A 13,581-nucleotide genomic window follows, 5' to 3' on the forward strand; every position below is an offset into this window, starting at 1 on the left:
TTCTATTCTAGCGTTTTTATATTTATTCTAACTCCTTACGTTGTATTGATATTTGATCTCTACAAGCAATATTACTCTGCGCGCGCGATATCGTCTTTCATAACTTTCCATAGTTATGAAGTACTATTCTACTTATGTCTCAATATTGAACTTTTCTAGAATCTTCGCAAATTCCAGCTTTTAGCAGCTGACTTTAATCTAGCTGCAATGTAGCTTTTCAAATTCTTTGATCACAACTCTCGAAAGTGGGATCATGCTCGACATTCTGGCAAATTATGAAATATATAAAACGATATTAGATCGAAAAATATATTGACGTATTGTGATAAAACTTCATGTTTTATTTACTTTTCAAAATTGAAAATGTTTTATTTTTTTCATTATTGAGTTAGAAATTAGAATGAAATTATGTCGGACGGATTTTCTGTGTGCGGTGAAATCTCTATCAAAAATTACGATGATACAGACGTTCACCCGTGTAGCGGGACGTTCACCCTCTCGGCGCCACCTCCTCTCTCCCTCTCATTGCCGTCGCGACGTTCGCCCACTGCCGTTCGGTGGAGGCGCGCGTTTACGAAGGGTGGCTAGTACGCTTCCAGCCGTCGAGCGGATCGAACGTGATAGTTCAGGGCTTTCCACGTCGCGACGCTGAGCGTCGTCGCCATTGAATTTCGCGATTGTCGGCGAGGACTGAATAATTCTCGTGTGTGATTTTACAAAGATCAAGAACTTGGCAGTCTTCTCAAGTTACACGTGCACGAGCGCGCGCGCGTACGTTATTTACTATATCCGCCGCGGCGACGTGATTGGCTCGCGATAATAGCCGAGTAATTTTGTTCCTAATTATCCGAGTGAATATACTCAATTAATTACCGTCGTCAAGAATAATGAGTCGTGTAAACTGTTAATATTGTTAAGATTAAGTTAGGTAATGAAAACTTATGTTCGAGGTGTTTTTCTATTATACTTTTACTTCTATCTATTTACTTTAGAGATGGGTTTTAATGTTTAAAGCTTTATTTGTAGTAAAATTTCATCTTCAAAATTAAATCTTTAGATTATTTCTCATGCGTTTTATTATTCAAGATGATGTAATTGTAAAAGCAGATTATTAATATTGTTAATAATAGCAAACAGTAATAATTGAGCTGTCTTTGTGAGAAATTTTCGAAGATCTAGAGATGGAATTTCTGAAACTCTACTTCTAATCCTCAAATCCTTTATTAGCCACGATGTTTGCTGTAGATATATGATTGGCTTATGACGAAATTTCATTAATTAACTTTATATCATTAGTAATTTGCAGGATTGCTTGCTAGTAAGTAATTATTCGGTTAATACCGATAATTAATATTACAAGTTTTAGAAGATTTGTAAAGAATTTTTAAAAGTTCTGTACATGGATTTAACTTGCTAAAGTCTTTTCTGTATCTTTTATTTGTGTTTTGAATTCTTAGAGCTTTACGTATTTAATTCCTTTAAATATTAGTTGACTATTCGACTTTACATTGAGTTGTTTTTGTCAAATATTTGCGAATTCTTGCAATTTTTGTATTATATTGTTTTTCTCTAAAGTACTTAATCTTATATCATTAATCAATTACTTTTCTTACCTTTAAATCTCTTTTGTAATAAAAAAATTTTTTTATTTTTTTTTAAACCAAAGACTTACCATTTCATGAATTGAACAATATAAAACAGTAAGATTTATTTCCTCAAATCTTGACATTTTTTAAATTTTGAGTTCTGATCCTTTAAACCCTTGAAATATCGTATTTTAAAGCATTTGATGCTCAAATCACCGAATTTATAAATTTTAACATACACAGTCAAATATATGTATCAAATACTGTCATAAAATATTTTTACATTCAGATATTTTGTTCTGCAAATCTACAGATCTACCCACTTTTAATTTTTAAATATTTAAAATTTGAATTTTAAAATTTTAACTTTGCATTGTTTTACGCATTTATCATTAAACATTAATATCAAAATTTCGAATTTCCATACTTTGATTTTTTTGAAATTTAATTATCAAATATTTAAACATCGATATTGTACTATCGCTTACAAATTTATAAAATATTTTTATTTTTTTTGTTTAGTGTAATATCTTTGAAACTTATGGATTGTTATAAATTATTTTTTCTTTTGAAATCACTGAACGCATTTAACTCGATGCTCACGTTGAATGTTTTTTCCGACTTTATCTTTAATTTTTTTTACATTATTATTAGCTGGATTTGATACAATCGCGTCTAATGATATCTTGAGACTTAAATGCATTAGAAACTTCGGACTTTCCATATAGTCTTGTGGTCGGAACACACCCTGATCCGCGTCTAGACCCTATGATTCTGTCCAGGATTTGGGACGAGCGGTCGCTCGTGACAGTAGAAAAATATCGCACACGGCGTTTTCCGCTTTTTCTGCTGGTGAGATTGAAGGGATGGTCGTCTGACACTGACACGTTGGTAATGTTTTAAAGAGATATGTACACCGGATGGCCTGAATTGTTGAAAACACGTTCTATCAAATCGTATTTTTAATCCCTTCGTTTGCTGCGTTCCATTGCACACATTGAGCTTTAAATATCTCTTCAATTGTGATCTCTTTTAACGTCGCACGAACTTTGCATTTTAACTCAATTACACCGTAAACTATATTGCTATATAAAAAATTGCTATATGAAAAATATATTACAGGATTAAAATTGCACTCCGAGATTGTGTATATTTGTTTACAAAAATAGACTTTTTCTCTGTGCGTGTTTTTTTAGCGAATACATTTCATTAAAAAAATCACTCACTGTAAGAAGATATGTCGTTGCGCATGCAACGAAATTTACATTACGCTTGAGATAGTCTGATCTGGCATTTAAAAACTGCATATTATTTTTCGACCGTTTTTGAAAATTAAAACAATTGTTTATCGAGAAATGACTCTAATGTAAGATAAATATTTTCTTGTGCAGCAAAATTGTTTTGCGCGAAACAAATATTTTTCCGCACGATGCAATAGTTTTAAATTGCATTCCTTCCCTCTCCTTTCTTATTCTTTACTCCTTTCTCCCTCCCCTCTCTCTCTCTCTCTTTCTCTCTCTCTCTCTCTCTCTCTCTCTCTTTCTCGTTCTTTTCTCTCTTTTTATTTGTTCTCTCATTCATTTCATTTCTTCCTTGAATTCCCTGACCACGATTAAAGATCCGAAACGTCGGCATTTTCCAATGGACACAATTTGCCTTTTTCGATAAAAAAAATAAATTTATAATTTACAATTTATAATTTTTTATAGATTTTTTTTAAGAAAAAACATTCACGTAATTTAAAAATTACTATAGCTCTTGGTTATTTGTCGAAATGAACGTGAATTCTGAACGCGTTGAGATTTTAACGAACGCTCTTTTTTCCATCACTGCGTCGCGTCGAGTTTGATTAGAGTTCGTGGATGCGGAAATCGCTCGTCGCGATGCGGAAATTGTAAAAATCGCCGCGCTGGATCTTCCTCGCACGATTTTATGGTAATTCGCTTCGTTGAAACCGAACCATGACCGTGATCGAGCTTAATTAGCACGGCTATGTACCAGTTTCATGATAGTTATGCAGGGTGTGGCACTATTTGGCTGGGTCACTTTGAATTTTAGAAACTAATATAAAAAGAATATTATTTTATTTTAATATTACATCGGTGATTTTTGCATTAAAGGTAATTAAAAATAAAAAATATTATAATTTCATTATAATATTATATTTTGCAAGATATTTATCTCCAATCAATTTAAAGTGTCTCGAAGATTTCCTTGAAAAAGTACTTTCGTATTTTGAATTTCGAAATAAATTATGTAAATTATGAACATATATTATGAAGCAATTACTACATTTAATCTTTGAAAAACAAATTAATTATCTTAATTAAGATATTTGTTGTATTTGCGCTTAAGAAAGAATTGACAGTACTCTCGAACTGCCAGAACCTTCTTCTTCTGTTATTCCCCAGCTGCGAGAAGTCAGAAATTCCGCTGTGGAATTTCTGGCCTTTCGACTAGCTAAAGTTCTGAAGGAGTAATTACAAAAGGACGAAAGATGAAGAAAAGAAGGGAAACACCCCACTATAACCTCCTTTGCTCCTTAAATTACGTAGTACGGGAAGTGTTGAGAGGGGGGGAAAGGTTTCCGTCAGGTGTGAATCGCGGTCGGTTCGAACTTTTAATTACGCGATACTCAGGATGAGGCGCAGGGAGGAGAAGGAGAGGTGGAGGGGGCGAGAGAAGGTGCTCTGTCGAAGGGAAAAAGAGGTGGAACAGACTTAAGCAGCACTCGAAACTCTCTTCTAACAAGACCGGAAATCTTTCAAGGACTCTCCGGCATTGCGCGACCGTACGCCGTTTTTCAATTAATTAGTTTGCAGTGAAAGAATGACGCTATAATTGCGACTGCCATCTGCAGCGAACGTTAATTCCGCACGCGTATTGCGAGTCACATCGATAGAGATATATTATATTGTACATCGCGAAACGACACCTTCGCTTTTTTTTTTTCTTACGCGATCCGCCGTTTCTTTAACTATTATGAAACGGGAAACAATAATTGCTATTATTTCACTGTCGTCGGCAGGCGATTTTTATCGGCTTGCCAGTTTCGAGTTTCAATGGCAAAAGAATATTTCAAATACTTGTCTATGATCTTGCTCGGTTTTAATGTAAGAATATGCGCAAAAATGTGTTTTCTTTTTAGATTAGAATACTGATAGCGTACTATTCGCAGAGTATGAGCACCCGCAAAGTTTTATCAAAATTGATGAAACACTCACTCTTCGCGAGAGGTTATTTGCACTTATATGCGAGAATGCGAAGTTTTTTCTCATGCTTTTAGATGAAAGAGAATAATCGGAAAAGTCAGAGACTCCCATTGTGTGTGCCATCTATTCCCGACACAGAAAACGCGACGGTGATAATGGCGATCCGTCTTTCTGTTCCTTTTGTTTTTTGGCTTTTTTTTAAGCCACCCGAATTAACGGCAATCAGAATTAATTTCTTCGGGAGCGAACAAATGCGCGTTTTAATGGTTTCTCTATATAACGAGTAATCCATTAATGGCCGCAGGCGCTTTAGAAGAATTTATCGGAATTATTTTTCTTTTTCTATAACCGTATTCTTCATGTGAAAGCATTCCGATCTCATATATAAGTAGGTAAAGTTTTCAGTTTTTATGGAGCTTCCAAAGTTCTTTTACTGCGTTTCTTTTACATATATTTCTATTAAAAATTTTTTTGAATTTATTGTCTCGTGCTTATACGGATAATCTTTGACAAAGCAAATTCTGAATTTGTTAAAGAATCTTTAATCATGAGAAGATGCAGACTTTTGAAACAGCTAAAAACATATTGCTTGAGCGACTCAACATATTAAACTGAAAATGAAAAAAGAAGCAGAAGAATAAAAATTTGTTACACATTTACGAAAGAGCCTGAATTGTAAAACTACAATTATTGTGAATAAAACTTTGACAAAGACTAATATTCAAGAACAGTTTGAAAGAGAACTCGAAAGACTTCATACAGTGCGGAAGAATGAATCGAAGAGCGTTCTGCAGATCGAGGAGATAATTTGCTAACGATGCTGCTTTAAGTTTAACAACTCGAGAAACGAAGATGTGCTGCTCAGGTGGACCAGGTGGAATCACATTGACCAGGTGCGGTGTCATATGCGGTCTCGCCGCGCTGACGGCTCTCAGCGTCGCTCTTTTGGGTCCGACCTGGCTCCACACCGAGGAGAAACTCATACTGCCAAATCTACCCAGAAATTACGCTGATGTAATCAGCGTGAAGTTCAAACTGGGACTCTTCAGAGTCTGCCCGAGGATCGTGAAACCATCGAATTTTTCAATCCGTGAGTAACGATTATTGTTATTACAGTGAAAGAAAAACAATAATGGAACAAAAACTTCCATAACTCTAAAAGTTTTGCTATTGTGACACAAGTGATTTTGTACTATCTAGTGGTATATTATTCTATTATTTATAAAAAAGATCTGATTTCTAAGAGATAAAAAATTGGGTTTATAATATTTTACAAAGTTTTTTTTTAATTCTTAAAAAATGTTTAAAATGAAGTATATATTTAGATTAATTTATGATTTTACAATCTATTTTATTGTGCAAATTAAATTCTACAAGAGAAAGACTCTTGTAACGATAATTTGTTAAATATAATAATGGCTACCGAATCGTCGCGGTTGTTGATGCGAAATAATTTCTTTTTATATTGAAATTATTCGTCTACATCGAGACATTAAAATGTATATCAATTGATTGAGATACTTAGCGTGTACGAAAAGTTAAGTACATCAATCTCACATCGAAGAATCAGAATGTACAAATTAAATTAAAAATGGAATCAGAATGTACAAATTAAATTAAAAATGGAAAAAAGGAAGAGCGAGAGAAACATTTTATTGTGATTTTAGATTACAATATCATTTCGAGATATAAATTCTTTTATACAATACGCAGCCTGTTTTACGATTAATACTCAAATTTTAATGAATGTTATAAAAGATCGCGAATACTTCGAGAAGTTTATAGTTCATTCCGTGAGAGTTTGATCTCACTCCGGCTCGGGATCTCGTGGGCCATTTCTTCTGTTTTCTCGACGAAATCTTGCAGTACGATGGCGAAGGATTTTCACGAACGAGGAGGAGTAAACGTAAAAACAAATGACAGCGTTGTAAAGAGCGTGGACGGAAGAAAGAGACCTAGGGGAGAGAACACCCGCGGGCGCGGCGCGGTTACAAGGGCGGTTGCAGCCACCCGGATGATGACAATTCTTTTTTATTTCCTTCGCAGCTCCGTCTCGCTCGCGCAGGCTCTCGACTTTTATTTCTACCGTCTACCTTTACTATTTTTCCACCCTTGGTGGAGCTCTACTATGCGGAATCATCTCTAGACTTCACGTGCATGAAAGTATAAATGTATTCCGCGATCGAGCGATCCGTCCTTATTGCTCGCGCTCTCTATCAGGCTGCTGTTTTTTAAAAATTGCACGGTTGTTCTGTTATTATTTATTCACAATGATGGCTGCTATGCACGGTCGTAACATCCATCAGCTTGATGAAACATTGTATTGCGAGAAAGAAGCATTGTTCTTCTAGTTTTCAGTTTTGGGATTTAAATAATTTCGTTTAGATTGAACAAACTGTGATTTTTATTTTTATTTCTAATTTTATTTTGAAAATACAAATTTAGTAAATAATGTAGGATACTTATGAATCAAACGACATAATTCCATTTAAAATTTTATCAGAACAATTTAGTTGAGATAAAGAAGTTTCTGATTCAGAGAAATAGTAACAAAAAGATTAAAGAAGAAAATTAAGAAGTTAAAAGAAATTATTAAATTTTGATGTACAAAGATTGAAATAATTTAGATTAAAAATGAAATGGAAAATTAAAGTTAGTTGAAAACTTAATTTAACGATATTAAGTAAAACATAATAAGTTCAAATAAAATATCAATAAATTATAAATTAAAATAAAAACTGGTTATTTATACCAAACGAGAGATGTATCTCGATAAAAGATAATTATCTAATTACATTGGAAATCTGTATACATAACAAGTTCATAACTGAGCCATTCTTGCGCGTATTACTTGTCGATTAATAAACACATAGTTTTATTTGCAACAATACATTAATAATTAACATTTAAATTACGAAAACAGCACTGGAAATCGATTTTTATTGCGCAATTGTTTGATTAATAATTTTCGAAATATAGCTATTTTCAAAAGAAGAGTTTAGCAACACTACATCTTCGAAAGCATACAATTCTGCTTAAACATATACGTCGTATTAATTTTATATTTTAAACAAATATTAGTAATAAATTTCATATTTTTATTCCTGTTGAGTTCACGCTTGATGCAAAACAAAATAATGTTATTTTCCTTCGATAATTTGCAAATGTTCCGGAAGAGCTTTAGAAATTGATTCGCTTGAACCCTGCTGAAAGCTTTGGGATGCGTCATAGCTGATGACAGTAACTGAATTAAAGTTGAAAGTTTGCTACGGAAAACTGTAGGAAATGCTATCGCCAGGAATGAGCTGGGTCGCCAGCAGTAAGTAGTCGGTGCTCAAGGCCGTGTCCTGTCCTGCCGTAGGGAATCGCGCGCGAGTTATTAGTTCAAATGAACGGGTGAGAACAGCAAGGAAATACTTTTAAGCTCGGATGGTGAGAAACGGGCTTTGCCACTCTCCGTAGAGGCTCAAAGATGGCGGGTATCAACCGTCTCTTCGTAAATCTTTCCTTTCGGAGTAATTCTTGCGAGTGAAACTCCATCAGTGTATAATATTTATCAGAAAAAGAATCTAATTTCTTAGATACGAAATACAAGATTCCTAACATTTCAAAGATATGATATTTATATTACTTTTGAAAATCTCCGCTTTGCTTACAATTTTTTAAAGATTTCTGATTTGTTTTCAATTTCGTAGTTTAATTTAAATTAATTTGTAATTCTATAAATTACATATTTTATTTTATTAATTTCTTGACTGAAAATTATTACTTTTTAATTTCGATTATAGTGTTTGTGTATAGTTATGTGTTCGCACTTGTATGTATGTGTAATTATTTGATTACATTTTATTAATTAATTACTTAATTTAAAACGCGAAATGCGAGTTTATATTAACCTTCATGAAAAAAAACAGTTTTGATATATTTTAATTTACTGTTTTAAATTAATATTAGTATAATTTATGTCAGTCTGTAAATACAAATTGCTTTGTCCCAATTTAGTATACTTAATAATTCATGTTAATTGCTCTTTACAATTTATCGTTGTAATACAGTAGGTTCTCTATCATCTACAATTATAATTCACGATAATATGTTGTATCATCGTATTTTAGTTTTTAAATTATTTTGAAAAAAGTGGAAGTTGAAGCGAGCGCAATCAAGGTAGAAAAAGGCGACAAACGAGCAACTGTCCGTAGCGGTATTCTGTCGATCTCGCAGACTAACGAGTTCTTATTATTCTTGCTATCGCGTGGAATTTGGTTCAAAGGCGATAAACACAAGGATATAGAATAGGAATGCTTGAAAATCTAAAGCCACCGCAGCTTACAATGATGACTAATTTTTGTGACATTAAATTAAGCATTCCGTAAACGTGTAATAATACGTTGACAAAAAGTTTCGACATCTCTAAAAATTTTATTAATTAATTGAATTAAAAAATTGATGTAAAACTGGCACGCATATGTGTAGAATACGTGTGATATAATTAATCATTAATACATTTGAAATATTAGAATATATATTTAATTATATAATTAAATTACGTCATACGCAATAAAACTAATAACATATATGTTAATAGCATAAATGTAACTAATAATATAACTAATAACATATATGTTATTAGTTTTATTGCGTGTAACGTAATCACACAATTACTAGAATTGTAATATTATTTATTAATTAAGTTTAAATAGTCTACAATCTATATAATTTATTTAACTTATTGCAATTGTTATTTTATTACGTTTATTATCTCATTATTATTATTATTTAAACTATTAAAGTAAAATTATATTATCTTACGATCAAAGCTCTGTGATTAATAATGTGATGTTAATTATAAATCATATTTTTCTGGCGTTAGCTAATTAAGTAGAGTAAACCTAAATTGATTAATTATTTCGCAAATTAATTAGGCTCTGGGCTTTCGCCGTAACATAATATAAAATTTTGACAATAATAAATTTGACAAGAATTTTGTATTCGAAAAATCTAAAAGAGAATTGTTTGAACTAACGCGTGTCAATAGTCAAAGCAAGATTAGTTACGCGAATAGCAATTAATTACTGTCTTTATAAAACTGCGGGACGCCAACAATTTGTCTTCATTACTAGCGTGACTTATCGAAGGGTCACAAGAGGATGAAAAAGGTGTAGAAAAAGGAGAAAAAGATATGGGAGGAAAGGAGAGAAGACACTGAGAATTTTCACAGTATATGTAAAACCGGCTAAAAATTTTCTAAAAACAAAAATTCAAGTTTTTAGAAATATAATTCTGTTAGAATTATATTTGAAACAACTGGAACAACGAATTTATCGTTAATATAAGACAAAGAACGAGAAAGTATCTGATTCTCGCAAAATTTTACAGATATAAAATTAAAGAAGAAAATAAAATAAACTCAGATGACAAATAAATAAAATAAATAAATTATTAATGTAAACATAAAAAGTTAATGCACGCAAATATGCAAATTGTCTAATCGCCATGCTACTCCGCTTTTGTCACTTAAAAAGGAAATTTGGCACTTGCGGTATAAATCGCGAGTGCCAGGGTCGGTGGCGTGCGGCAGGATAATAAGGTTATTTGTAATTCCAGGACCGGCTGATCAAATCTTCCTAATTTCCTGGATCTGCTCGCTTAAAATTCCGCTCGCAGGATACGCCTGTTCTTTGAAATTGTTGCGGAAAGTGTCTGGAATTACGCCGTAGAGAGAAAGCTGGCATGGCCATGAGAACTCGAAATAATGATCGGCGCTGCATTAATTTTTAATGCTTTCCGCTCTGTGAATCGTCTCGAGACTCGAGAATAACCAATTCATGCTCACATTATTATTCCTCTTCAAAGAATATCTACAATGATATTAGACATTATTATCTATAAATCTTTTTTTTTATGCTGAATAAAATATAATTCTTGCCTTGACATCAAACTTCTATGCAGTGTTTTGAAATATTTTTAAAATAAACAATTAAAAAATGATAATAAGATGATAAGATATAAATATCTTATTATTTATTATCTAAATATTTGCAACCAAATTTATTTTGTTAACTAAAAGTCCTAACAATATATTTAACTTTAAATGATAAAACTTTTCCAACATACCACGTAGTCGGTAAATTATATCAAAATAGTTTTACAACATTAATTTCAAATTTCTCCAAAATTGTGACGCGATAAAGCGTTTCTGCGGAGAATAGTATGCAGTACAAAAATACTATAAGAAGTAATTCTCTATTCTCTATTTTGTTTTTTGAAAAGGAAGATGTTTTTTACAAATATTTAACGGTGTAATTATTTGCGTGCGCTATGATTTCGATATCAAATTAAGAACTCGCTTTGAAGTAAAAGGAAAGTAATCCTTAAAGTTCCGATTTGATGAGATATATTCACGATAGTTAATAACAAACAAAGTCGTGAATATTCTGAGCAGCTCGCTCAAAATATCGTAATGTTCCGCGAAGCGTAAAATTGCGACATTATTCCAGTTGGATTCCGACTCTGAAAGCGTTGCTTTACAAAATACTTGCCGTGCTTCAACGCATTAGAAATTGCAGCAAATAATCTTTGCAAATTATTGCAAATAATCTTTTCTTACTTTTGCGATTTTTTTCGAACACTTTTAAATAACTTTTTTGATTAATATATTTTCTGTAATTTGATACTAATTTTATAATGATTTTGCAGTATATAAATTATCTAAATTTAAACGTTCTTATTAGAGCAATAATGTAATTAGAACAGTTTTAAGTTATAAGTTCCCAGAATAGATATTTGCGTTTCATTGCAATTTGTTGGCCAAATTGTAGAGTGTAATCTCACAACAGTATATTCAAAAGATTTCCATACAATATCACTGTTACGCGAAAAAAACAAAGAAGCATAAGCTTGGCATAAGCTCTTCGGAATTTATGCTACAATATTTTTACGCATTTGAAAGGCCGAACGAAGGTAGTGGTTGATAAATCAAACTTTATTGCAGTTCTATAACTTTAATAGTAACTCTATAATTCTTTTCCAATACTTTTTTCCTCTCAACATACTTTGTGATATGCACCAAATAGATCTCTCCGAATATGTACATTATTTTTATAATTATTTTAATTATGCGTAAAGCAAAAAAGACTTTTTGCACTTTTTTAATTTAAAAAAATAATAAAAAATATTATAAACTAGAAACTTGAGAGAGAAAGAGAAAGAATAAGCATTAAATTGAGAATTTAAAATAGATGGAAGTTTAAAAATTGATAATTTAGAATTTTTAAGAACATAATAATGTTGGATCTTGAATAATTAAATTCAAAAATTGTGAATTAAATAGGAATCTCAAAATTTTTGAATAATAATTTTACATAAAACTTCTATATGTTCTATATGTTTTTAATATATTAAGAATTAAATTAAATCTTAATTATAAACATTTAATAAATTTAACATTCTGTATATTTTATTATTTGATATCATCAAAACAAACATTAATTATTAAAAACAGTTAATATTATTGTACACATGTCGAAAATTATTAATTAACTTTTATTGTTAGTTTCATATTATGATGCTCTTTTAGGACGAGCATGTCATAGGTCATTCTTGAAAGCGTACATCTTTCGACGTTTCGCAACCCCGAAGTAAATTACGTATCTGCTTTGATCTTCCTGACCGCAAACTTGTCCAGACCAGAGCTTTTGATACATTTTTCTCATCCCTAATTCTCGATTGGACACACGTCAAAGGACAAGAGAGCATTTACTGTAATTTTCGAAAAGATGAGAAGATGGATTTATTTTAAAACCGAACATAAAGTGATAGATTAGATGTGTCATATTTGGAATATTAAATCATTTTTCGACATGCTATAAAAATAAGTGCACAGAATTATGGAATTTAATTTTGGGATATTTAAATAAAAATAAATAAAATATTTATTTTTATTTAAAAATTTTAATAGTAAATAAGTAATACATATAAGAGTTTTAGTTTGCAAATTAAAATATTACAGCAAAGAAAATTTTTTTAAATTAAATTATTAAAATTTTTGTAATTTTTTATCCTAAACAATAGGTTTTAAGTATAAAAACATAGCTGACTATATTTAAACGGCTTGTGCATACACATATAATACTGTTTAAAATTTTTTTACTTTCTCTTTTTCTTTCTCTTTCTTTTTCCTTTGCTTAATAAATAAAGCTTTTTAAAAGTTTCACACATGTCAAAATAATAGCATTATCTTATCTTCTGTATTTTAAAAATCTCGATTGTTATCATAAATGGAGAAAAACTAAATGTGAATAAATTCACAGTCGAGAAATTTAATTTATAAATTTTAATTCAACGAAATATACAAAGAAATATACAAGAAAAATGCAATAAGAATTAGGAATTTTAGAAAACGCAATTCTCCGACGCAATTGATCTTGCGAGACGTACATCACATCCCTTGCAGCATTTTCTTTCCCTTGTGTTAACACACACGACATCGCGGCGCACGATCAACCTGTGCTCGGCGACTTTTCAGTCCGTGGTTTCTGGAAATCCAAGAAAATCTCGGGGATTTTCCGACGGCAACGAGTAAAAAGGGAAAGAATGTCCTGGCAGCCGACCGGGGCGCCAAGGGGTGTGGTGGATAAAAGTTGGGGGTATGAGTAAGCAGTAAGAAACCCGGATCGACTACCTGATGGGCCGGTGCCGTGTACCAGATGTTTGGTCTGGTCCGTGGCGCCATTTCTGAATTCGACAGGATCAAGTTGCGCAAAAAACTTTTTCGATTTACTGCG

At 31.8% G+C, this 13,581-nt stretch overlaps 1 protein-coding gene across 3 annotated transcripts in view; it reads left to right on the forward strand.

Moving 5' to 3' along the window:
• Positions 1-535: 535 nt before the first annotated feature.
• Positions 536-13,581, forward strand: part of LOC105669287 (uncharacterized) — a 62,972-nt gene continuing 49,926 nt past the window's right edge. The window contains exons 1-2 of one of the 3 annotated variants that reach the window (XM_067360306.1): positions 536-950; positions 5,335-5,888. In XM_067360306.1, coding sequence (XP_067216407.1) covers positions 5,651-5,888 — 238 coding nt within the window. In that variant the 5' untranslated portion in view covers positions 536-950; positions 5,335-5,650. The remainder of the gene's footprint in view (positions 951-5,334; positions 5,889-13,581) is intronic. The other 2 variants (XM_012362162.2, XM_067360307.1) reach the window with 2 other exon arrangements.

Source organism: Linepithema humile, chromosome 8, assembly GCF_040581485.1.
Source record: "Linepithema humile isolate Giens D197 chromosome 8, Lhum_UNIL_v1.0, whole genome shotgun sequence".
NCBI classification, from domain to species: Eukaryota; Metazoa; Arthropoda; class Insecta; order Hymenoptera; family Formicidae; genus Linepithema; species Linepithema humile.